The 24,392-nt window shown below is 42.0% G+C and overlaps 2 protein-coding genes across 7 annotated transcripts; one reads left to right on the top strand and one right to left on the bottom strand.

The window, feature by feature from the left end:
- Positions 1 to 1,661: 1,661 nt before the first annotated feature.
- On the top strand, positions 1,662 to 4,195 carry LOC117551217 (G2/M phase-specific E3 ubiquitin-protein ligase-like). Of its 2 annotated transcripts, XM_034223987.1 has the most exons (4): positions 1,662 to 1,686; positions 2,937 to 3,108; positions 3,234 to 3,448; positions 3,560 to 4,195. In XM_034223987.1, exons 2-4 carry the CDS (start codon positions 3,047 to 3,049, stop codon positions 3,799 to 3,801), a joined length of 519 nt encoding a protein of 172 aa, XP_034079878.1. In that variant the 5' UTR covers positions 1,662 to 1,686; positions 2,937 to 3,046; the 3' UTR covers positions 3,802 to 4,195. The 2 variants fall into 2 exon arrangements, with proteins under 2 accessions (XP_034079878.1, XP_034079879.1); XM_034223988.1 differs by lacking the exon at positions 1,662 to 1,686 and having other exon boundaries at positions 2,915 to 3,108.
- Positions 4,196 to 4,271: 76 nt separating this feature from the next.
- On the bottom strand, positions 4,272 to 8,962 carry LOC117551216. 5 transcript variants are annotated; one of them, XM_034223983.1, is made up of 5 exons: positions 8,787 to 8,953; positions 7,936 to 8,035; positions 6,690 to 7,431; positions 6,214 to 6,432; positions 4,272 to 5,068 (listed from the first exon to the last, which is right to left on the bottom strand). In XM_034223983.1, exons 3-5 carry the CDS (start codon positions 6,947 to 6,949, stop codon positions 4,852 to 4,854), a joined length of 696 nt encoding a protein of 231 aa, XP_034079874.1. In that variant the 5' UTR covers positions 6,950 to 7,431; positions 7,936 to 8,035; positions 8,787 to 8,953; the 3' UTR covers positions 4,272 to 4,851. The 5 variants fall into 5 exon arrangements, with proteins under 5 accessions (XP_034079874.1, XP_034079875.1, XP_034079876.1 ...); XM_034223984.1 differs by having other exon boundaries at positions 6,248 to 6,432; XM_034223985.1 differs by lacking the exon at positions 6,690 to 7,431 and having other exon boundaries at positions 8,787 to 8,962.
- Positions 8,963 to 24,392: the final 15,430 nt, after the last annotated feature.

Here is a 24,392-nt window from a genome sequence, read left to right as displayed (position 1 = left end):
GAGGGTCTAAACATTCTTTATAACACAGTTTGAGATTTGTGAAACCTTAATTCTATTTGTGAAAATACAAACAAGGGAGATTTCAGTGCTTTTTTCGCATCCTGACCACATTAGACCAGGTCCTGATCTAAAACCACTAGACCTACACTCATCAAATCTGGACTGGATTATCCCAGAGAGTCTAAACATTCTTTATAACACAGTTTCAGATTTGTGAAATCTTTATTCTATTTGTGAAATACAACAAGCGAGATTTCAGTGCTTTTTTTTTTTACATGTAGACCACATTAGACCAGGTCCTGATCTAAAACCACTAGACCTAGACTCATCAAATCTGGACTGGATTATCCCAGAGAGGCTAAAGATTCTTTATAACACAGTTTCAGATTTGTGAAACCTTTATTCTATTTGTGAAAATACAAAAAGTGAGATTTCAGTGCTTTTTTTTTTTACATGTAGACCACATTAGACCAGGTCCTGATCTAAAACCACTAGACCTACACTCATTAAATCTGGACTGGATTATCCCAGAGGGTCTAAAGATTCTTTATAACACAGTTTCAGATTTGTGAAACCTTTATTCTATTTGTGAAAATACAAACAAGGGAGATTTCAGTGCTTTTTTTACATGTAGACCACATTAGACCAGGTCCTGATCTAAAACCGCTAGACCTAGACTCATCAAATCTGGACTGAATTATCCCAGAGAGGCTAAAGATTATTTATAACACAGTTTCAGATTTGTGAAATCTTATTCTATTTGTGAAAATACAAAAAGTGAGATTTCAGTGCTTTTTTTTTTACATGTAGACCACATTAGACCAGGTCCTGATCTGAAACCACTAGACCTACACTCATCAAATCTGGACTGGATTATCCCAGAGAGGCTAAAGATTCTTTATAACACAGTTTCAGATTTGTGAAACCTTAATTCTATTTGTGAAAATACAAACAAGGGAGATTTCAGTGCTTTTTTCGCATCCTGACCACATTAGACCAGGTCCTGATCTAAAACCACTAGACCTAGACTCATCAAATCTGGACTGGATTATCCCAGAGAGTCTAAAGATTCTTTATAACACAGTTTCAGATTTGTGAAATCTTTATTCTATTTGTGAAAATACAAACACAGGTAGAAGGCTGAGGTTGCTGCAGCAGGCCAGGATCAGAAAGTGAACCTCCCAGCTGGGCAAGCCTTTATGCCTTCTTGAGGCTCCGCCTCTAGATGGGCGGGCACAAAAAGGACGACACTCCCAGTACCTGCCAGAGGACAGCAAGGGGGAGCACAGACAGGCAGAAGGGGGGAGGGGTCGTCACAACATGTTATTTTGTTTTATTGTTCTGTCTTTTTATTTATTTAAGTATTCCAGTAATGTATGTTGCATGTTTTAATTTGATTGTATTTACTTGTTTAAATGAAATTTGTTTTAGGTTCACTTATAAAATCTGTCCAGGGACAACTACGGTGGTCCTGAGAGGCCAGGGTGCTGCAAATAAAAGAACGCTGCAAATTAAAAAAACGCTGCAAATAAAAAGAAACAGAAACGCCGTGCAAATAAAAACGCCGCGATGCAAATAAAAAAGCCACAACGGAAGTGAATTACCGGGGACTATTATTGCTGATGCACATGCGGTTTTTTATGCGAGAGAAAAGAAGTCTGGGGATCTCCAGGAAACATCTCTTGGGTAAGTTTATAATGTTAAAGTTACACAGGATGTAGATAATATCTGTCGCTGCCGTATTTATGACTTTAAATGACGTTATTTTGTGTGTGGGTTCAGATTATGTGTGTAGTGTATAATGTTAGTAGAACATAGCTTTGATCAAAACTGCAGAAAGCTATTTTGAAGTTGTTTACTTGTCTGTGAAAACTGATTCTGATTCTGCTCGATTTATCCGTGCAGCTTGAACCGTTTTAAATCTAGACTACCACACACACCACACACCACACACACACCACACACACACCACACACACACCACACACACACACACACACACACACACAGTATTATTGCATGTTTAACTGCCTGAGGCTTGTCTTGCCCTTGTCAGTGGGGAATGTCGTGATTAAGACACACTTGCAATCCATGTTGGGATATTCCTTGTATTAAGCCAGCGTTGAAAGTAGTACTGATTAGTCTTTCCAAATGTGTTCGTGTTATTTACGTGTTATTCAGAGCTTGTGCCCGTACTAAACGGACCGATTGTTTGGCTCCCATAATTGCTGCTTGCAATGTTGTCCGGGGGGCGTACCCGATCGGAGCGCGTAGATTCGTCAAAAATAAAGGTTTAGAAAAATTAATCCCAAACAATTCTAAATGAAGGATGCACATCATCGTGCAATCCGCAAGCCATATACGAAAGTTTAGATCGATCTGACAAACAGTCAGAGAGATATGCGAGACACAGACACACACAGATAGATAGATAGATAATAGAGGATAGATAGATAGATAGATAGATGTTCATGCAATTGAAGCGCAAAGCAACCTAATGATACTTTATTGTTTTGTTGCAGGTCATAATGTATTGTCCTTTTTGTGGACAGCAGCAGGCTTCTAAATCAGCCTTTTGCTGTTCATGTGGCAAGGACATCAAATTCCTGTGTGATGTTGATAAAACAGGCACAAGTGGAGGTCATTTTTATTTTATTATTTTTTTTATTAGGCTTAGGTCCTAATTTTCTGTCAGAGGATCTGGTCAGCTACATCTCAGGGCAGAGCAGTTTCAAGGCATCTGTCGGAGACATTACAGATGAGGAGATAGGGAAAGTCCTACAAGAGGTATGAGAAGGGGTGTGAAATTCTAGAATAGGTAAAGAGAGAGTTTTGTCCACTTAAACCATTCTTTCAAGATATACTTCTGGCATTACTATTTTTTATAATTACGTGTCATTTTTTAAATGTGTGGGACTCTGTTATCTCTTCTTTTAGATTCAGAATTCACCCTCAGTGGAGATCCTTCAGGACTTGATGATACGGAACAGTGCCATGTTGCAGACTGCTGGGTGCTTCAGACATGTCAGGTCATGTGAAGAAAAAAAATGATTGTAGAGGATTACCTGAAGTGGTACATAATCCACAGGAACAACACTGCAATCGAAAGGTAGGTTTTTGTATTTCGTTGTTATTGCTAAAATAATTATGAAACACGTGTTGCTGTTGTCCCATTTTCTTGCTTACTTACTGATGCACATGTATCTTTGCATGCATCTTTTAATTGTATTTTAGATTCAAGGCTGGACTTGAAAGTTTGCAGTTTCTGACAGCTCTGCAGCAGCATCCGACGGTTCTGACCCCTGCTCTCTGTCATGCCGATGTGAAGCTGTCTGCTGCAGAGATGGAAAATCTGTTCCAGCCTGAATTTAGTCAACAGGGAAGCAACAGAAGGGCTCAGGAAGAGAAAGCTATGAGTTACTGGGCAGACTATCTTCTCGATTGTGAAGGTTAGTCAATTTGCTCTTGTCTGATTTTTATACACACAGATTATAAAAAGTTCCGGTGTTCATGTAGATAGTATTTACTGTCAATTGATTCCAATGTTCTCTACTTTTTAGAAAATGACAGCTCAGTGACCTTGGAGGAGGTGTTAATGTTCGCTACAGGTGTGCCATGTGTGCCTCCTGCTGGTATGAGTCCTCTGCCACGCCTTCAATTCCTATGTTCTACAACGTCAACATTCCCAATGGCAAATACCTGTGCCAACATTTTAAAGCTTCCTCTTTTGGACACTTATGGTGCCTTCAAAGCCAACATGAACTTTGGCATTAATAATTCCCCCGGCTTTGGGTGCCTTTAAACAATTAAATAACTTGTGGTAAAAGTTAATGTTGCCACACACAGTCCGTTGTTTTAATGTTGCGGTCTGTCCGACCAAAATGTTGTGACGTAAGAGAGATGAGTATTTTTCATGGCAGATTTGTCCTATTTCATATCTAACATGTGAACAACACCACACATTTGTATTGTATTGTATTCTCGTTAGGTAGGTAAGGTAGACCGTGGTTAAATCAAGAGTTCAGAACATGTGTTAAGATGTTTTACAAATATTTACATAAACAGTAAATAAAGACTGCAAAAGGCACCTTGTCGTGCAAATGTGCCAATTTTGTTTTGGCCATTTGATCATGTTTTTACATGGACTTTGTGAAAGAGTAAAGCTGAATGACTCTTCATTAAATGGTTTAAAAGTGTTTCATTTTAACGTAAGGACTTGTTTTCTACGTATAGCATATATGTTACACACTCGCTACAAAGATGACACGGCTGTAGCTGGTTCACAAGATTTTATTCTCAGATCCACTGTGAAAACAGAAATAACAGTAGCATATGTGACTGATGCAATGAATGAATGTTATTGTTGATTCATCAATTTGTTATGGGCTGTGTCTGAAATCACTCACTACTCACTATATAGAATTCCCTATATAGGGAGTAGTGAATGAGAGTGATTTCAGACACGCCTTGGTCTTTAAAATGTCAGAAAGTGAAGCCTCACAGAGAACAAATGAATCCAGCAAATATTCACATTTTAGAGGCTGGAACCTGCTTATATTCAAAACACAATTAAAATCAATTACCAAAATATTAGGTGTATAATTTTCTGACGATCGACCATTCAACTGATAACACGGATGTAACACTAAACATGTTTTACAAAATACATGAATATGCTGTATGTTTATTTAAACAAAGAAAGGTTTCAGTCTAATGACTTATGCAAAGATACAAGCTGAATATTTCACTGGACTTATCTACTCAGAATTGCAGCATTCTAAATAATATTCAACCTACATTGGAAACTTGTACACACACAAAAGGTTCTGGGGGGCTGGTGGGGCAATGTATTCTACACTCCAGACATGTTTTTCATGGAAATGTAATTCTGAACAGCAGCTGTCCAGTTCACTGGTGGAGCCAACCCACTCCGTCTTTGCAAGTCCACAAAATGCATCTCCAGATCCTCATCACCACACAAATTGTACTGGGATGATGCTTGCATGATGCCATCAAAGTGGTGTAGGGCTTCCCAGGACACTGGAAATCCACACTCCCTTCCGCCAAACCTAAGACCAGTCATAAATTGAAACATAATGAGTCAAGTGATTACAAATGGATCATTTAACCCCCCCCCAAACATGCTAGATAAGCATTATAACTAAAACTCCATTGAGTCATCCATCCATCCATCCATCCATCTTCTCCCGCTTATCCGTGGTCGGGTCGCGGGGGTAGCAGTTCCAGCAGAGAGCCCCAAACTTTCTTTTCCCTGGCGACATCAACCAGCTCTGACTGGGGGATCCCAAGGCGCTCCCAGGCCAGCGAAGAGATATAATCCCTCCACCTGGTCCTAGGTCTACCCCTTGGTCTCTTCCCAGCTGGACGTGCCTGGAACACCTCCCTAGGGAGGCGCCCAGGTGGCATCCTAACTAGGTGCCCGAACCACCTCAACTGGCTCCTTTCGACGCGAAGGAGGAGCGGCTCAACTCCGAGTCCCTCCCTGATGACCGAACTTCTCACCTTATCCCTAAGGGAGACACCAGCCACCCTGCGGAGAAAACCCATCTCGGCCGCTTGTATCCGCGATCTCGTTCTTTCGGTCATGACCCATCCTTCATGACCATAGGTGAGGGTAGGAACGAAAATGGCCCGGAAGACCGAGAGCTTTGCCTTCTGGCTCAGCTCCCTTTTCGTCACAACGGTGCGGTAAAGCGACTGCAGTACCGCTCCCGCTGCTCCGATTCTCCGGCCCATCTCACGCTCCATTGTTCCCTCACTCGAGAACAAGACCCCGAGATACTTGAACTCCTTCACTTGGGGTAAGGACTCATTCCCTACCTGAAGTTCCCTACCATTGAGTCAGTTCTTCGTTAATTAAATCCTAAACAAAGAGCTTTGACTTGAGAAGTTAATCTCAGGTTGACAGCAGCTCTTTCAGTCAAATATGGTCATTCTACTCACTTTCTAACACAAGGTACTTTTTGGAATTGAGTAAGATAAATCGACAGAATAGCTTTGGACATTTTCTGATTTATCAGAATCCATTTTTAGTCGTTTAAGACCTGAAATCATTTTTGAAATAATGAGTTTTCAGACTAAATGAATCACGTTATTTATCAAGTAACAAACTTGTCATATTGGGCTGATACACCAAATTATATGAAGTCAGATATATTTTAAAGTAATATTACCAAACAATTTCAATACAAACCTGTGAGGCAGGTGGTACATGGCATCAGGTTTACCTGATGGACACTGAGACAGGCGAACAGGTCGGATGGTGTGGTTGTTCCACAGCTGTCTGTACTCATCGAGGTCTTTTTGTAAGATGCCCAAAAACACATATCGCAGCAGACACTTGTGCTCATGGCTCCCATTGAAGAGGTGCCTCTCTCTAAGGTCACTGAAGAGCTCGATCCAGAACTGAGTCCTAATGGTGGAATTCAAAACTTTTGTATTTCATGAAAAAAAGACAACAAATATTTCTAGAAATGTTGTACATTTCTTGGTGCGCTCCTACATTATTTCATTTGGGAGCACATAAACTCCCTTGGGAAAATGTTAGTGTACAGCTCTAATGTAACTTCTCAATTGTTTTCATCCAGATAGATTTAAAGTATTTGGGCACCTCTGTACTATATACACACACACACATACATTCTTGGACCTGACCTTAAAAGGCTATACCTTTGCTTTCTGAAGAAAGACCACCAACTCTCGATGCGCTGGTTTGCAGTTGAGGTACCATACATGTGACTGAGGGCTCCTGCAAAATCATCTGTGTGTTGAGATCGTAATGTGCAGTTAATGGCTGCCATAGTGCCGTTTTCAGTTCCACAGTCAGTGCGAAGGCGGGCTGGAAGTAGTCCAAACTCCGATACACACTGCAGGTAATACTGCGTAATGATGCCCGGATCGTTGTTAGTGCTGCCACTCCTGAGCCACATAACTTTCCTTGAAAAGCCGTCGATGCAGCCACTGATGGCAATACCAAAGGGTTTAAGTTTATCATATCCATCAGCGTGCCACACTTAGTTTGGTCCTGCTGTGACGTATCCCCTTCGGACAAACCTTCGCCTGGAACGAAGTTGAACACCAGATGGATCCAGTCTGGAAATCGTCTGTCTAACATCCTCCCTTTTTACTGTCAGGTGATACTTTTGTTGCAATGTCTGCCACATAGCTCTGTAACCCAACAGCCGACCCGAGCCTCTCAGTTCATGTGCAACAGTTTGGTGTACAGTGCCAATGGGAGTGTAGTCTATCCTTCTTGTTAAGCCAGCGTTCTGCAGCCTCCTCTTTAAGGTCCTCAGACTAAGAACAATGTTGTGTCTTTTTTCTAGAAAATCAAGTATCACTTCATAAGCGTGTCCCTCTGTGAAGTACTTGTGGATGAGGCCTGCCTCGATTCCTTCATTCGATTCTGTGACTGAAGGGAAAAGACAACAGTGTCATTAGGAATGAAACTTAATAAGAACAAAATGAAAATGTATCAGTAACGAGGAAAATACCTGAACTGTGTGATGCATAAGTGTATGTTTTCAGTATGTTCAATGCGTGAACAATTCCAGACATGAGGAGCAAAAAATAAGAGAAATAAACAGGCAAAGGACAAAATATTGGGATACTTACATAATTGGTAAGGATAAAAATACATATCAATCTAGAGGTAGCGAACAAAAAGGAACCCTTTTAATGCCTGTATTTGTGCATAAACGCATCAGAAGGCTCAACCCTCACATGAAGGAGCACATCATTGGTCAACTTTGGTATTTCACCTGATTTTTTTTTATCAGTAGTTCTAAATCATGTTGAAATTGCCATGACTGACAATAATATGTGTATAGCATATATTAAAATGGCAACAAATCATATACAAATAAGACATTATCACTGTACTGGTGAAATTCTTGACTTTTAAGGAGGAGCTTACCATCTTCGAGAAAGGGAGCCAAACATTCAATGTTGCTGCCACAGGAGCCGCAACACCTCCCAAAACACCCACCAGTCCCACAATATGGACAATACATTGCCTGTGGAAAAGGAGCAATGTGAATGTTATTCATTTGCAATGAAGTAACAGCTACTTGGTAAGCTATTGCAGCAGGTAATGTTACCTGCAAACAGCTGACACTAATTTAACAGCAGATATCAGCTGCAATCACTTAATATCTGAACCATGCATCCATCTACAATGTCAAAATACATTAAAAAAAAAGAAGAAAGATTTAAAGCCAGTAAACTTCCCAAAGGAAGCACGTCTTGGACAGGATAGAGACCCTTCTCTATCTCTAAGCAGGATAAGAGACCATCATTTATCTCTAGACAGGCACATTTAGATGACATGTTGATGGAGTCAAGATTGACTACAGGATGTTAGTGAAGATCTAATATGTATTCAATATAGGGCTGGGCAACGATTACAAGCTTTAATCGCGTTTCCTGCGATTAACGCGCTAATAACGCGTTAACTTGCCCAGCCCTAATTCAGTAAAAGTTGTTCCTTCAGAGCATGTTGAGGAGAGGACCCGAGCTCGTCTGTTGAATAAAGGCATATTCAACTTACTTTGTGTGTCTTAGCATCATCTTTAAGTCCCGGTCGGCTCAGATCCGTTTGTGTAGAAAACAGCTAACGTTAGCAGATAAAAGTAGCTATGTTCTACTAACATTATACACTACACACATAATCTGCTCCCACACACAAAATAACGTCATTTAAAGTCATAAATACGGCAGCGACAGATATTATCTACATCCTGTGTAACTTTAACATTATAAACTTACCCAAGAGATGTTTCCTGGAGATCCCCCAGACTTCTTCTTCTCTCACATAAAAAACCCGCATGTGCATCAGCAATAATAGTCCCCGGTAATTCACTTCCGTTGTGGCTTTTTTATTTGCATCGCGGCGTTTTTATTTGCGCGGCGTTTCTGTTTCTTTTTATTTGCAGCGTTTTTTAAATTTGCAGCACCCTGGCCTCTCAGGGCCACCGTACATAACTGTATGTAACAACGGTTTCAAATCAGCATCTCTTTGACAAAAAGTTTAACTGAATAACTCAAATAAAACTCCAAACATCTTTCATTGTGTTTCAAAGCTCTTTTAGTTTTAAACCTGATGTTTATAAGCTTCTTAGTTTTTGCAACGGTCTGTAAATATACACAACTTTATAATAAAATGCACACATTTACCTTTTTCTAGACTAAACACAGGTTTGATCCTCAGTTAAAACATATGAGGTTATCATGAGGCTGTTAACATCGCAGTTTATCACTGGATGTTTGCTGGAACTACTTGTAAACAGCGTGTTTCCTGACGGACACACACAGCGTGACTCCGGGCAGGTAGAGACCGGTCTCAGTCAGCACCGCTGCAGACTCGTTGTTTGAGGGCTTGATAGCCCACTCCCCCTCCACACAGCGTTGAGACGGGTCAGGTAGAGACCGGTCTCCAGTCAGCACCGCTGCAGACTCGTTGTTTGAGGGCTTGATAGCCCACTCCCCCTCCACACAGCGTTGAGACGGGTCAGGTAGAGACCGGTCTCAGTCAGCACCGCTGCAGACTCGTTGTTTGAGGGCTTGATAGCCCACTCCCCCTCCACACAGCGTTGAGACGGGTCAGGTAGAGACCGGTCTCAGTCAGCACCGCTGCAGACTCGTTGTTTGAGGGCTTGGTAGCCCACTCCCCCTCCACACAGCGTTGAGAAGGGTCAGGTAGAGACCGGTCTCAGTCAGCACCGCTGCAGACTCGTTGTTTGAGGGCTTGATAGCCCACTCCCCCTCCACACAGCGTTGAGAAGGGTCAGGTAGAGACCGGTCTCAGTCAGCACCGCTGCAGACTCGTTGTTTGAGGGCTTGATAGCCCACCCCCCCTCCACACAGCGTTGAGACGGGTCAGGTAGAGACCGGTCTCAGTCAGCACCGCTGCAGACTCGTTGTTTGAGGCTTGATAGCCCACTCCCCCTCCACACAGCGTTGAGACGGGTCAGGTAGAGACCGGTCTCAGTCAGCACCGCTGCAGACTCGTTGTTTGAGGGCTTGGTAGCCCACTCCCCCTCCACACAGCGTTGAGACGGGTCAGGTAGAGACCGGTCTCCAGTCAGAACCGCTGCAGACTCGTTGTTTGAGGGCTTGATAGCCCACTCCCCCTCCACACAGCGTTGAGACGGGTCAGGTAGAGACCGGTCTCCAGTCAGAACCGCTGCAGACTCGTTGTTTGAGGGCTTGATAGCCCACTCCCCCTCCACACAGCGTTGAGACGGGTCAGGTAGAGACCGGTCTCCAGTCAGAACCGCTGCAGACTCGGGCCGTTTCTCAATCTCGAGGAAACTGGCTTCCAATCCAATATTTCAAGGATACTACATCATCGAGTGCCGCCGAAGGACTGTTCCAATCTCCAGTATACTTGGAATTTCACAGAGGCCGCGTCCTTGGTTTGGGGGTAATTTCGAGGCTGCACATGGGTAGACTTTGCGTCCTTAAAATCCCCACAATGCTTTGCGCACGGACCAATTTCCCCAAATCTGTGGCGGAAAATGTAAGGCGGGGCGGGGCCTCTCATATGACGCACACCTGCACACTTGCTCGCCTGTTCCACTCTTCGTTTTCCAAATGCCAGGAAGTTTTCTTGCCTAGCTTCTGAAGCAAGTGACTCGGAAGACATGTGCTACCAAGCAAGCATTCTCGCGATTGAGAAACGGCCTCGTTGTTTGAGGGCTTGATAGCCCACTCCCCCTCCACACCGCTCCACACTCGTTGGTTTGGAACAGCAGTTAAAGGTGGGGTAGGTAAGTTTCAGAAACCAGCTCGAGTGCACTAAAATGTGAAAGTACACAGCCGAAAAGGATCCGCCCCTTCCTTCAGACTTCCTTACAGAGCACCTCCTCCAACACACATGAACGCGCACATGACGTCAGCAGACTGGTGAAAGTGGCCGCCTGTTGCTGGCGAGTCATTGAAGTACTGCTGCAATGCACGCCCAATGAGGGCACGCCCAATGAGGGCACGAGATACATTTGTGCGTGCAGGAGATGGAAGGCTGACAGACAGGGCGGCAATCCAATCCGTTTAGCCGGGCTACTTTTTACAGCGCCACGGCTTCAACAGATGACATTTTTTATGGATTTTTTGTCAAAGCACTTCAGATATTCATAGCTATCGGGATGTTAAGAGCATTCCATGGAATATAACAACAAGTGTATCTCGAGCCGGTTTCTCAAACTTAACTACCCCACCTTTAAAATGGCGGTCCCCTGGCGTGAAATTACACAGTAAATATTCTCTTCCCAGAGTATATGATGGGACCAAAGTGATGATGTAGTCCAGGGATCACCAACTACATGTGTCCAAGGGCCAAAATGTATCCAATAGACACTATCGCGGGCCAGCGATTTTTATATAGTCCACAATGCTAGTGGAGCACGCTCAGGTGCTGCGGACCTCATAAAGCTTAGCAGACTCTTCACGCTAACGAAGCATCACTTCTAGGCAGGGTTGGGAGGGTTACTTTGTAAATGTAATCAGTTACTGAATACATGCTCTGAAAGTAATCAGAATACAGTTAGTAACGTATTCAGATTACTTTTAGAATACTTTTGGAATACTTTCTTTCCCCATAACAGATGGGTATGTTTCGGTGAACAGGAGACACGTATTTTACTGTTTAATGGCTTATCAAGAACTCAAACACAACATCTTGGTGTCATTCTGGACAGCTCTCTCTCATCTGCACCCCACATCAAACACATCACCCGGACTGCATTCTTTGTACTGTCTTAAAACCTTTCCTTGGAATATGTTATGAATTGTAAGGTGTCCTTGGTGCTTTGAAAGGCGCCCCTAAATAGAATGAATTATCATTATTATGTATTATCTGAAACGATGTAATAACTTTTAAAACTTGTTCCAGTCACTTGCCCCATGCATTCAGCAGCAGCAGGCCATTCACTTTGATTTGATCCCGTTATGAAATGTCATAATTTCGACAATAAAGAAATGCTACATAAACGTTATCTTGCACATTTTATCGAACCATCTCCGTTTCTAACTTTCAATATAGTTTAAAAGAGATCTCTCTCTCACCTGCGTGCGGGGGCGGGGCCTCACAGACACGCTGCATCTCTCTCTCGCTCACAGACATGCTGCAGCGCTGTGCAGTGTGCACACAGTTCTGCCGGTGTCAGTACCAGATATGTTCGGGCTACCAGATATGTTCGGGTGTATTTCCGTCGCATCCGTCATCCGTCATATCCGTCTACTCACCTCCCTCTGCTCCCAGCGCTCTGCTGCCACACACCGGCCGTCTGCGGAACTGCAGCCGGAGGAACTCGGTACAGCTTGTTATGTGTGTGTACTTGTGCACATAAATAATGTTTCTAATTATTTACAATTAAAAAATATATATATTCTGCGTTACTTTAGCCAACACTTTTATAATATATAAGCCTGATCATGTCGTTGAAAGCAAGTACAGATGTTCTCCCTTTTCCACAGTTCTGTGTGAACTTCATCTAAGGCAGATGCTTTGCTTCTGCACCAGTTTAGCAGAAGTCTGTTTTGTAAGACTGGTTTTGTTGCAGTCTGTTCATGCTATCTGTTTCTTGCGTAAGACTATATACACACGGAACACATGTATTACAGGGCTGTACCCAGTGTGCTTCATAAAACATTTTTGAAGCTTATTTTTTTTTAATTAAGCCGTTTCCATGTTATAACAGCATCTCGTTAAATCAATATCGGAAACAATAATTGTCTTTTTGTGGTTGTTTAAATGTAATTTATGGTGCTGTTAGCGTGCTTATAGACTGACCCATTAATACAGATGCCCCCCCCCCCCCCCTTTGTGTGCGGTGAGCTGGAGAGAAGGCAGTCTATTTATTGTGGTGAAAATGTTGTTTAAAAAAACCCTAACATATATGGATTGAATCAGAATATTGTGTTGGATCAAAACATATTGTACATTTTGAGAATTCTTACATCTATTACAATACATTTTGAGCTTTGGACAATGTTTGGATCAAACGAGCCAAAAACAACCTTAAGCAGCCACCACTGGAATATTATTGCAGTAATATCATAATACTAGTAGCCTTATATTAGTGTAGCCTAATATTGATTGACAAATATTTAGAAATAAATCTGGTTCTGCCTGCCTGCCTCATCGCACTCTGCCCTGCTGCATTACCATGTATAGTATTTACATTCATAATGATCCTTTTTTGTTGCAGAGCTTTAGAGGCTTTAAGAGACGAACTGTCAATGATGCCAACTTGGCGACCTACAAACTAGATATAGCCATCTTGGAGCTATTGCGGCTAGCTACTTTCATTGGAAAGAATTTCGCGGTCATTATGGGGAAGCGGAGGGATGTAGATCATTCACACATAACAAGCTGTACCGAGTTCCTCCGGCTGCAGTTCCGCAGACGGCCGGTGTGTGGCAGCAGAGCGCTGGGAGCAGAGGGAGGTGAGTAGACGGATATGACGGATGACGGATGCGACGGAAATACACCCGAACATATCTGGTAGCCCGAACATATCTGGTACTGACACCGGTAATGAATATTACATTTTGTGAGGAAACTTTTCCACCAATAATTCCAATAAGTATTCCAAAATGTATTGACTTCAGGTTTACGAAAGTAACTGTAATCAGATTACTCGTTTTTCAAATGTAACGCCAGCTGAATACAGTTAGCCTACTTGATGTTTGTATTCTGATTACGTAACGCTGTCACATGTATTCCGTTACAACCCAACCCTGCTTCTAGGCTACTGTCCCGCAGCTGCTGCCTCTCTGTTGGACTGTCGCAGCGGGGCTGCTGCTGTGGTGCGGAGCACATTAACCAGACTCTTCACAATGAAGGATCACTTCTTCTTCAAGGCAGGGAAGGTTTCGCAGTCTACTGTCCCGCAGCTGCTGCCTCTCTGTTGGACTCCGGTACTGCACCTTACTCACGAGACGTTGTAAAAAAAACATGGGTGTGGGGCGAACGCAGTAACCACTCCGCCAACGCCACAGTCACCCCATGGATGTATAATCAGTAGCGTGGCGTGGGAAAAAAATTAGGGGAAGCCAATAATACGTCCTTTCTTTTGGGTCGGGGGTGTGGTGGTCAATGTAATAACGTAACCAGATGAGTGATTACAGCACCCGGTATCATTTTACACACATTTGTATCAGATGCAGGACTTACACACGCCTGTTATCTAACCGACAGGTCCGCACGCACTCTCCAGCCCAAACTCTAATAAGCATTCATTCACAAACTAAATCAGGAGACCTTTAAGTTTTACGTTCGATTCACTCCTTTTTTCCTCGCTGTACACAGCTCCAGTTTGGGCATCGGCCTGTCATCAGATTGTATTTGTTGTTGCTGCTGTAGCGGAAGTTTAGTACAATTATTTTTGAGTAAATACTCCAAATCTCCACCCTCCATAATTGCACTTGCTTCAGTTGCTTGCTACTTTCTAACGGCGGTGAGAGTGATGCAGTGACGCTATCTGTCTTCTATCGATTAGATTTATGATTCGAAAATGATAAAAGTAGGGCAGACATGTGGATATGATCCGACTGAACAAAACATGCATTTATCTAACAGGTTCGTTTTCCACTGACCTTATTTCAAGCTATTTTCCAAAATCCTATGGAGAAATCTCATTGATTTTTTGTCGAGGGAAACCGAGCGCAGCTTACTTCCGGGTTTTAGGATGCGTCACTGCAACACTAAGTTGATGTGATTTGATTGGATTGTGAGGCAAGGGAAGCCAGCCGCCTCTGACTTCCCTTGGCATGGCCCTGACCAATCAGAGGTTGGTAGGGGCATCACTTGGGCCTCATCTGATTGGTCAATCCCTCAATTTTTTTTCACCAAGGGAAACCAGATTCGGCTGGCCTCCTCTCGCAACAGTGAGTGCAATCTACTGTTTCACCATAACATCTAGAGGGGCGCTGTTTCACTCTTTGTAAAATACTCAATGAGAATGGGGGAGAGACGGGCCGGCAGCAACACACAGCACAGGAGAATTATCGAAACAAAACAAAGTGTTTTTATTTATTTATTTTAATTATAACTACAATCCGAAAAAACAGGGGAAGCCTGGCTTCCCTTGGCCTCCGGGAGAAAACGCCACTGTGTATAATAAGAACTGGATACAGCGTGGGAGGCGGGGCCTCATTCATTCCTATGAGAGCTGCTCATTAGCGCATGATGACAAAATGGCCCAACTTTTGAGAGAGCGAAACGTCACAGATTACCCAGCATGCCTGAGAAGTACCCGTATGTGCGCTCATAGCGCATGCGCAACTTTAACCACGCCGCCCAAAACGCTCGTTCACATTAAGCACGTGAATTTGCGTACACGTAACAGCACCGCGCGTTCATGACAGCATGGTACTGGATTTATATTAACGAGGCGGCAGTTAGCAGCTAGCGGCTAGCTAGTAAATGATGCTAACTTACACATCAATCGTTATGTACTTTTATATTACGCTGACATCAGGATCTAGTGATATCCAAGCAGAGCTTCATTTAGCATGATACTTGTGTACATGAAACCACTTGGTAATATATACAAATGTATATGTTGAAGCCTGTTAGGATCAATTGTGAGTTAAAACTTTATCTAAAAAGTGAAGCTGATGATGGATTACTGTGGTGGAGTTAAAATAACAATATCCTATTTCTGTTTGAAATGTGATGGAGTAAAAGGATAGTAACTGTGATTATTCATGTTAAGTAGCCCACAAGTAACTAAAACGTATAATACTTGAAGGAAAGGTGTAAAATGTTCCCATAAATACCAATATCACAGTACAACACCCCTTGTTGTTAAATACCAACCATGTGTATATGTAAATATATATATAAATATGCCGCTAAAACTGTGTAATATACCAGGCTGCTAAATCCTCCAAACTGTTGTTGCTGGATGTGTATTTTGTGAAATGTGTATTTTTTTTTTATTATAATTTCTTGTTTTGAATCTTTAATACTTTTTGTATACATACTTTAAGTAACATTAGGCTGTCTTTGGCTCTTCTCTGCTGTAACAATGTAAATGTATTCTGATCTAATTGATGTCTGTCAGTTTGTTTCCCTATATTGCGACACTTATTTAGTTTAAGATTATTTCTCCTTTTTTTACAGACATCCCCAACCATAGTGGAATGCTGTTGTAAAGGATTGCATTGATCCGTGCATCAATACCTTCACCCAGCTTTGAGGCCTCCAATGAATGAACATCATCTTGTGGCTGGGAAAAATGTGAACAAATAAATCTCACAAAGAGTGACTTTCTGGTGTAATCATTATAATATCAAAGACAAGCACTTTAAGTAACAATATATAAAATCATTCAGCAGCAGAGGATGGGGTGGAAACAGCATTTCTAACTAAGATGATTACAATATTACAAGTTAAACATCAAGATGAACATACTATTATTAATTTAAAAAGTACATGGGAGACTTAAATATCCTGCAATATACCATTAGCAGAATTGGAACAAATGTGCCAAAACATTTCTAAAATAAACATAAACTGAGGGCTTTCTTCCTGAGCCGCTGGGAGTAAAGGTCCTCCATGGATGGCAGCTCCGCCCTGGTGATGTTCTGTGCAGTTTTCACCACCCTTTGGAAAGCCTTACGATTGAGGGCGGTGCAGCTGCCGTAACAGGCCCTGATGCAGCCGTGTCCGTGATGGACACTGAGGGACCTGAAGCTGCTGACTCTCTCTACCGTAGTCCCATTGATGGCGATGGGGGGCGTGTCCCTCTCTTTGCTGCTTCCTGCGATCCACAATCAGCTCCTTGGTTTTGCTGACGTTGAGATGGAGGTTGTTATCCTGGCACCAAGATGTCAGGTTTTCGACCTCCTCTCTGTACGCCGTCTCGTCGTCTGGGTGAGGCTGGTGAGGCTGGGGAAGATGAGTGAGGGAAAGAGAGAAACAAAACAGGGGGACTAAGATGAGTGAGGGAAAGAGAGAAAAATACAAGGGGACTAAGATGAGTGAGGGAAAGAGAGAAAAATACAAGGGGACTAAGATGAGTGAGGGAAAGGGAGAACAATACAAGGGGACTAAGATGAGTGAGGGAAAGAGAGAAAAAGACAAGGGGACTAAGATGAGTGAGGGAAAGAGAGAACAATACAAGGGGACTAAGATGAGTGAGGGAAAGAGAGAAAAAGACAAGGGGACTAAGATGAGTGAGGGAAAGAGAGAAAAAGACAAGGGGACTAAGATGAGTGAGGGAAAGAGAGAAAAATACAAGGGGACTAAGATGAGTGAGGGAAAGAGAGAAAAATACAAGGGGACTAAGATGAGTGAGGGAAAGGGAGAACAATACAAGGGGACTAAGATGAGTGAGGGAAAGAGAGAAAAAGACAAGGGGACTAAGATGAGTGAGGGAAAGAGAGAAAAAGACAAGGGGACTAAAGTTTAAGAGAGAGGAAGAACACAGAATGTGAGTGAACAATTTAATTAAATTACACATTTAAAAAAAATAGTGTGAGTAAGTGAGGACTGCCCTGTCAAATTTAAAAGTTATTCTTGTTAAATATACATATCCTGTTGAGGCTAGAATCCAAAATGCAGAACCACTTTAGATTGTAGCCTCAATGGACTGTTTAAGGTTATTTAAAAACATATCATTTCCCAACTTGGTGAAATGAACTCCATCTCTTAGAAATATGCCAGGGCAGTCAAACTTAATGCAAGGGTGCCTTACACTCTCTCCACCCAAACCACTAACACATTTACCCATCTCTCTGTTCACCCACATTCTGGCCTTGTTCAGCTTTCCCGGATTGGCTTTCCTCCAGTGACATCTCTCATTGATAGAAGATAGAATTATCTTCATCTCTGAGAAGTTGTCACTGAGGGAAAGCAGGTCCTGCTTCATCGCTGTGACAAGCTCCACACCTTTGATGTTGCCAAGGTTGTTGCCGCCACAGTGGATGAGCAGGACATCCGGGACTGTTCTTCCTCTCAAGGACTGATAGAAAAAGGGAAGAAGGTTCCTCCACCTCAGACCACCCTTGCCAAACCACCACACACGGCAATTGAGACCCAGGTTGCTTCCCATGGTGTGTCTGGCTCTTTCTTCCCCACGTCTAACGTAGCTGCTCCCTATTATCCACACATTGGGACCTAGATAGAATACAATATATTGAAAAAGGAAAAAAAAGTGGTTACTGGTGATCATCTTTTAGAAAAAGGCGGTACATGTAGCCTGAGTTGTCATATCATTTTCATCATATTTTTAAGGCTACACAAGTTTAATTTGTATATTATATTACATATAACTCTATACTTGTATATAGAATCATGATGAAACTTTATAAGGATTAAGATTATATATTAATATTACATTAAATAATGCATGACGATTTCATGCATTATTACGAAGCAGGATGTATCAAGTCACTGACTTTTTGTGATAAGGTCACAATCAACTGATTTCACTTATCAGATGTAAAAATAAGGTACAATATATTTGTTTTTGCCATATGAAAGTAAAGGGTATGCAATCAAAAAATTACTGAAGCAAAATGAATAAAAATTCTTATAAAAACTATACAGCACCTTGTCCAAGTATGGCGGGAGGCCCACTTTCCTTCAGGATTTCCTCTCTGGATGTCGATCCGGCTATTTCTGCCATCTATAAATAAAGTACAAATGATTAGCTCTTCACGCCTCTTTAAAATACTATGTGTTCTTGAAGATTATGTATGCATCGTCGTTTACAATGGTAGGGACATTGCATTGGAAATTAGTTGTGAAAAATACATGTCATTTTTAGTTTTTTCATCTCACATTTATAGATTTTAAATAGAAATATAAAACGAATTATAAATGCAAAGTCTGGTTTCTAGAAAGTTAGCTAATGCATACAGAGTTAACATTGCAGAACTGCTGGCATGCATACATTTCTAGCATTTTGGTTAACTATGAAAAGTATGGAAAATTACTGTGCAAACACCCAACATTAGCTTAGCCACAGTAGCGGTTGCTGATGAGTGGTTTGGCTTATTTTACTCTTTTATATGAGAACATGTTACATTACATACAGACATTAAGGAGGCAGGTTAGAAAATAAATATGTTTTCGTATCTTACCTTTTGGAGCAAACTGTTGTCGGTTGTTAGCATAGACTGTATATATAAAGCGTTGTCTCTTTAGCCTCAGTGACAGTGAACACTGAACGTGACCACGTGTGAAGGAGGAGGTGCTGAACACGTCACATCCAGAGATGTTCACAAGTCTTTTTTTGCAAGTCCAAGTCAAGTCTCAAGTCTTTGGTCACGAGTCCAAGTCAAGTCTCAAGTCTTTGTGGGGTGAAACTTGATCAAGTCTCAAGTCTTTGGTTACGAGTCCAAGTCAAGTCTCAAGTCTTTGGTCACGAGTCCAAGTCAAGTCTCAAGTCTTTGTGGGGTGAGACTTGATCAAGTCTCAAGTCTTTGGTTACGAGTCCAAGTCAAGTCTCAAGTCTTTGGTCACGAGTCCAAGTCAAGTCTCAAGTCTTTGGTCACGAGTCCAAGTCAAGTCTCAAGTCTTTGTGGGGTGAGACTTGATCAAGTATCAAGTCTTTGGTTACGAGTCCAAGTCAAGTCTCAAGTCTTTGTGGGGTGAGACTTGATCAAGTATCAAGTCTTTGGTCACGAGTCCAAGTCAAGTCTCAAGTCTTTGTGGGGTGAGACTTGATCAAGTATCAAGTCTTTGGTTACGAGTCCAAGTCAAGTCTCAAGTCTTTGGTCACGAGTCCAAGTCAAGTCTCAAGTCTTTGGTCACTAGTCCAAGTCAAGTCTCAACTCTTTGTGGGGTGAGACTTGATCAAGTCTCAAGTCTTTGGTCACGAGTCCAAGTCAAGTCTCAAGTCTTTGGTCACGAGTCCAAGTCAAGTCTCAAGTCTTTGGTCACGAGTCCAAGTCAAGTCTCAACTCTTTGTGGGGTGAGACTTGATCAAGTCTCAAGTCTTTGGTCACGAGTCCAAGTCAAGTCTCAAGTCTTTGGTCACGAGTCCAAGTCAAGTCTCAAGTCTTTGGTCACGAGTCCAAGTCAAGTCTCAAGTCTTTGGTCACTAGTCCAAGTCAAGTCTCAACTCTTTGTGGGGTGAGACTTGATCAAGTCTCAAGTCTTTGGTCACGAGTCCAAGTCAAGTCTCAAGTCTTTGGTCACGAGTCCAAGTCAAGTCTCAAGTCTTTGGTCACGAGTCCAAGTCAAGTCTCAAGTCTTTGGTCACGAGTCCAAGTCTCAAGTCTTTGGTCACTAGTCCAAGTCAAGTCTCAAGTCTTTGTGGGGTAAGACTTGATCAAGTCTCAAGTATTTGGTCACGAGTCCAAGTCAAGTCTCAAGTCTCTAAAAAATAAAAGTCTCATGTCTCTTCTGGTTGTAATAAGCCTTCTATTGTCTGCTGCTATCCAGTCTGTTAAGAATACTGCACAGCTATATCTAAGAAATTCAAAGCATTGACTGTATTATTATCACTCCTATATCTATTAGCATACAGTATCAGTACTGATTAGTTGTTATATGATCACTTTAAACAGGCTATTGCAATATGAGGACAAACATCACACTTTAGCTAAATGCAAACAACTTATAAGCAAAACACTTCAGAATCAGAAATCAGTATCACAAATACTTTATGAATCCCCCGCAGGGAAGCTGTGTTAAAAGTACTTCAAGGTGCCATTTGCAACTAAAAAACTATTGCTGCAATATTATCTGAAATATACTGAACTGGTGATATTAAAACATGACCTGTTCCAAAAGAGATATCTACCATTAACACCATTTACCAGCCAGATGCTGGTAAATCATGCAAGTGGCTGGTTCTGTATGTTGCACGCACCAGCCACAAATAGCAATGGCAATCTATTGAGTGGCTGGTAACATTTCAACATTCACTAGGCTAGCCATTTGGCCAGTGGACAAAAATGTTAAAATGTGACCTCTGCAACCGTATTGTTTAATTACACGGGGTCTCTAATGACATCTTTTAAGTCTACTATAAATAAACATATTCCTCTATCCTCTCACTCAAACCCAGTGTAATGGTAACCTGATAAACCTGTAACATGAACGTTACGTGGTCAACAATAAACCTGTAACCTGCCTATAAACCGACAGATGTATTTATGTATGTAACTATGTATTTTTCTACGTTTAACGTTAGCCAGTAGATGGTGGCAGCGGAACGTAATGATTAACGTTACCGACCTTTTTTATGTCATGTCAAGAGTTGGATGTCAACGCCACTCAACGCAAACAAGTGTGACAAGCAAACATTCACTCATCTTTTCAAATTACAAAGCTAGTAGCAAGCTAAGTTAACATTACATAGCTGATGCTGAGCTAAACATGTTTGCTAACCGTCCATATGCGTTAATGTGACTGACCTCTCCGGGTGAGTTTTCAAGTGCCTGATGACATTTGACGTTGTTGCACCAGCATCCTTGATTTTAATATTGCAGACTTTGCAGTGTGCGCTCCTTTTGTTGGTGCCGCCGGCGTTTTGTTCGAAGTGTTTATAGTTGAACCTAATTACAAGCGGTACAGCTGCAGGTGTGCCGCCGGTCGCCATGGTGTTACCATGATGTTAATGTTAATGTTAAAGGTGGGGTAGGTAAGTTTGAGAAACCGGCTCGAGATACACTTTTTGTTATATTCCATGGAATGCTCTTAACATCCCGATAGCCGGCCCGACTAAAGTAACTGGATGGCCTACCTGCCTGTCAGCCTTCCATCGGGGCACAAACTTATCTCGTGCCCTCATTGGTCATGTGCGCGTTCGTGTGTGTTGGAGGAGGGGCTCTGTGAGGAAGTGGCAGATTTTCTCCGGTTGTGTATTTCCAAATTCTAGCGACCTCGAGCCGGTTTCTCAAACTTACCTACCCCACCTTTAATACGCCAAAAATAGAAAACACAATGATTGTTCACGAGTCCCAAAACACGAGTCCAAGTCGAGTCCGAAGTCTTTTGAGCAGGAGTCCAAGTCAAGTCTGAAGTCTCTGTGTGTGCGACTTAAGTGCGACTCGAGTCCGAGTCACAAACTCGAGTCCCCATCTCTGGTCACACCACATGAACGTGCCGGGCAGCGCGGTCCCGTGGGTTAGATGCGCGTTCATAATGCCGAGGGAAATAACTCTCAGAATAACGTTATTAGCACATTTTTACAACTTGAGGAACGAATGTTTTTAATAAGGGCTATACAAGTCTTCATACTGGGTTGTTTATTTAGTTTAAAAAAAATTATCCAACGAGTTACAGACCACTCTTTCCCCATGTAAGTCAATGGGAAAAAGCGTTTCCGGGCCCAGCAACCAAACGGAAGTGTAGTACCGCCGTTTGGCCACTACGAATATTCTCATCAGACTCCGGTGCACTTCCTGGGGGCTTGAGTCACCCCCGTCGGGCCGGATGAGAATGTCTGGCGGGCCGGATGTGGCCCGCGGGCCGCCAGTTGGTGGTCACTGATGTAGTACATGGTTTTAATAATACTTTTGCTTTTCAATGTTTGCCATTTCAAACCATGAGCTGGTTCAAATAATATGTGCCTTGATTTACAATATGTTCTCATTTCTGTTATCAGTAGCTTTGAAGCTTTTGTGCTTTTCCTTGCCATAGTCCACTTTGGACTGTATGAGATATTTCAGGATTGCACTTTTAACTCACTTGAAATGTTCTCACTTGCTTGGTTTCAAAACATAACAAAGGCCATCATCTGTTCATGGGGACCATCAAAGCTATTTCTCATTGCTGTTGCCACTATTGCTCATGTAAACCTGCTGCTGCTGCGCCCCCTGTAACCTCAGAGGCACCCTGAGTCATTCTGTTCTGGAGCCGGGCCTGCACACGGCCACATACTAAACACACTACAGAGCCCCGTGTCCTGTTAGTGTTTACTTCCTCTCTGCCTTCTTCTGGTGATTTATCTGACGTCCAGCGCTCCGTCTTTTAACCTCTTTTCCTTTCTCTTTCTGGATCCTCCTTAGCAACCTTCATCATAGTCCTTGACAGCGGTCTGTACTGCTGGATTAACAACGTGTCACATGTTAAGAAGTTACAATCAGAATTGAGTATTCAACTAGGCCGTGTAATGCAAGTTGTCAGTAGCCTTAAGGGCCAGTGGTTATGCTACACTATAATGAGCTGCACTAAACTACATGTTAGCATTTAAAATACCTAGCCATTCTTTTGAGGTTATTTTGGTGAAGTAACTCAAAAGTAACTAAAGTAGTGTAACTCATTACATTTCAGAGACAGTAATATTGTAATGTAACTTATTACTTTCAAAAGACAGTAATAAGTCATATGTAATATATTACATTTTGGAAGTAACTTGCCCAACACTGGTCTCAAACCAGTAAAGAAGTCAACAAGAACCCAGCAGAACTAGAGAGTGACTGTTAGCGGGAGAACAGTGACAGAGCGACAGAGACAGGCCCAACATTTTCCAGCCAGTACATAGATAGACCCCGTCAGAAGACCGGGGCGGTGTTTAAAGGGGAACTTCATTTATTGTTAGTGGAAGTGTAGTTTTTTAGTCAAACAATTATGTGATTTATGGAGTCAGATTACATTTTTCTCATAAACACCATTTTATAATCGGTCTGAAGTATCTGTTTTAAGGCAATGAGCTGCAGATTAAATAACATAACACTGATTGAGAGCTTGGATGAAGAAGTTGTAGGGTTTTTACAACAGTTTCAAGAATCAGTTTTTATTTATTTATTCTTGAGTAATTTTACTGATTTATAATGTAGTGCGTAAGGCACTATCTCATTTTGAGTGAGGGGCACCAGCCCTTCATGCATGTCACCCTCTGTGAGAATAGTTCGTATTTTCTCTCTAGTTTAGAGAAATATTATGTTATCATATCTTTGTTCAGCAGTATCAAACAATCCTCTAATCCTAGAATTATTGAGACGCATTAGCGACACCAGGGGTATTGTTTTTCGCAGCAACAATGATGCATAATACCAGGACAAAAGCATTATTGCAACATGTAAACCATTTTTGTGCTAATGGCAGATTTTAGTAAATATGTTTTTATACCATCAGAAAGCCATACATCATACGATATTTTGTACGCCTTATGGGTACACGGAGAAGTTATATTTATTTAATGCAACGTTATGCGTTTTACATGTCCTGTTCAGAATAGGGTAATCATTGCAATATTAATTGAGCATGTTCTGCTCAAAGGAGGGAGTGTCATGATTATACAGATATGTTGATTTCAGTGACGTTGTAGTTAGTAAATAATAACATGTAGTTAATAATAGGTCTCATAACGACAAAAGGTATGCCAAAGCTTGGGCCTCCTCCAAGGAGGGAGTGGTCCAGTTTTAGATATTAGACGAATAAAAGTAATGAATATGTCAGAACTC

The sequence above is a fragment of the Gymnodraco acuticeps genome, unplaced genomic scaffold (genome assembly GCF_902827175.1).
Source record: "Gymnodraco acuticeps unplaced genomic scaffold, fGymAcu1.1, whole genome shotgun sequence".
Classification (NCBI taxonomy): domain Eukaryota; kingdom Metazoa; phylum Chordata; class Actinopteri; order Perciformes; family Bathydraconidae; genus Gymnodraco; species Gymnodraco acuticeps.
Note: the sequence above shows the minus strand (reverse complement) of the source record. Positions and strands in the feature narration are given on the sequence as shown.

Excerpts from the sequence above, each read along its gene's own strand:
- LOC117551217 (XM_034223987.1), top strand. The coding sequence starts at position 3,047 with ATGATTGTAGAGGATTACCTGAAGTGGTACATAATCCACAGGAACAAC. Across the intron at positions 3,109-3,233 it reads AACAACACTGCAATCGAAAG|ATTCAAGGCTGGACTTGAAA; the intron begins GTAGGTTTTTGT and ends ATTGTATTTTAG. Across the intron at positions 3,449-3,559 it reads CTATCTTCTCGATTGTGAAG|AAAATGACAGCTCAGTGACC; the intron begins GTTAGTCAATTT and ends TCTACTTTTTAG.
- LOC117551216 (XM_034223982.1), bottom strand. The coding sequence starts at position 7,134 with ATGTTAGACAGACGATTTCCAGACTGGATCCATCTGGTGTTCAACTTC. Across the intron at positions 6,433-6,689 it reads TCTTTCTTCAGAAAGCAAAG|GACTCAGTTCTGGATCGAGC; the intron begins GTATAGCCTTTT and ends TTCCACCATTAG. Across the intron at positions 5,069-6,213 it reads ATGTACCACCTGCCTCACAG|GTTTGGCGGAAGGGAGTGTG; the intron begins GTTTGTATTGAA and ends GACTGGTCTTAG.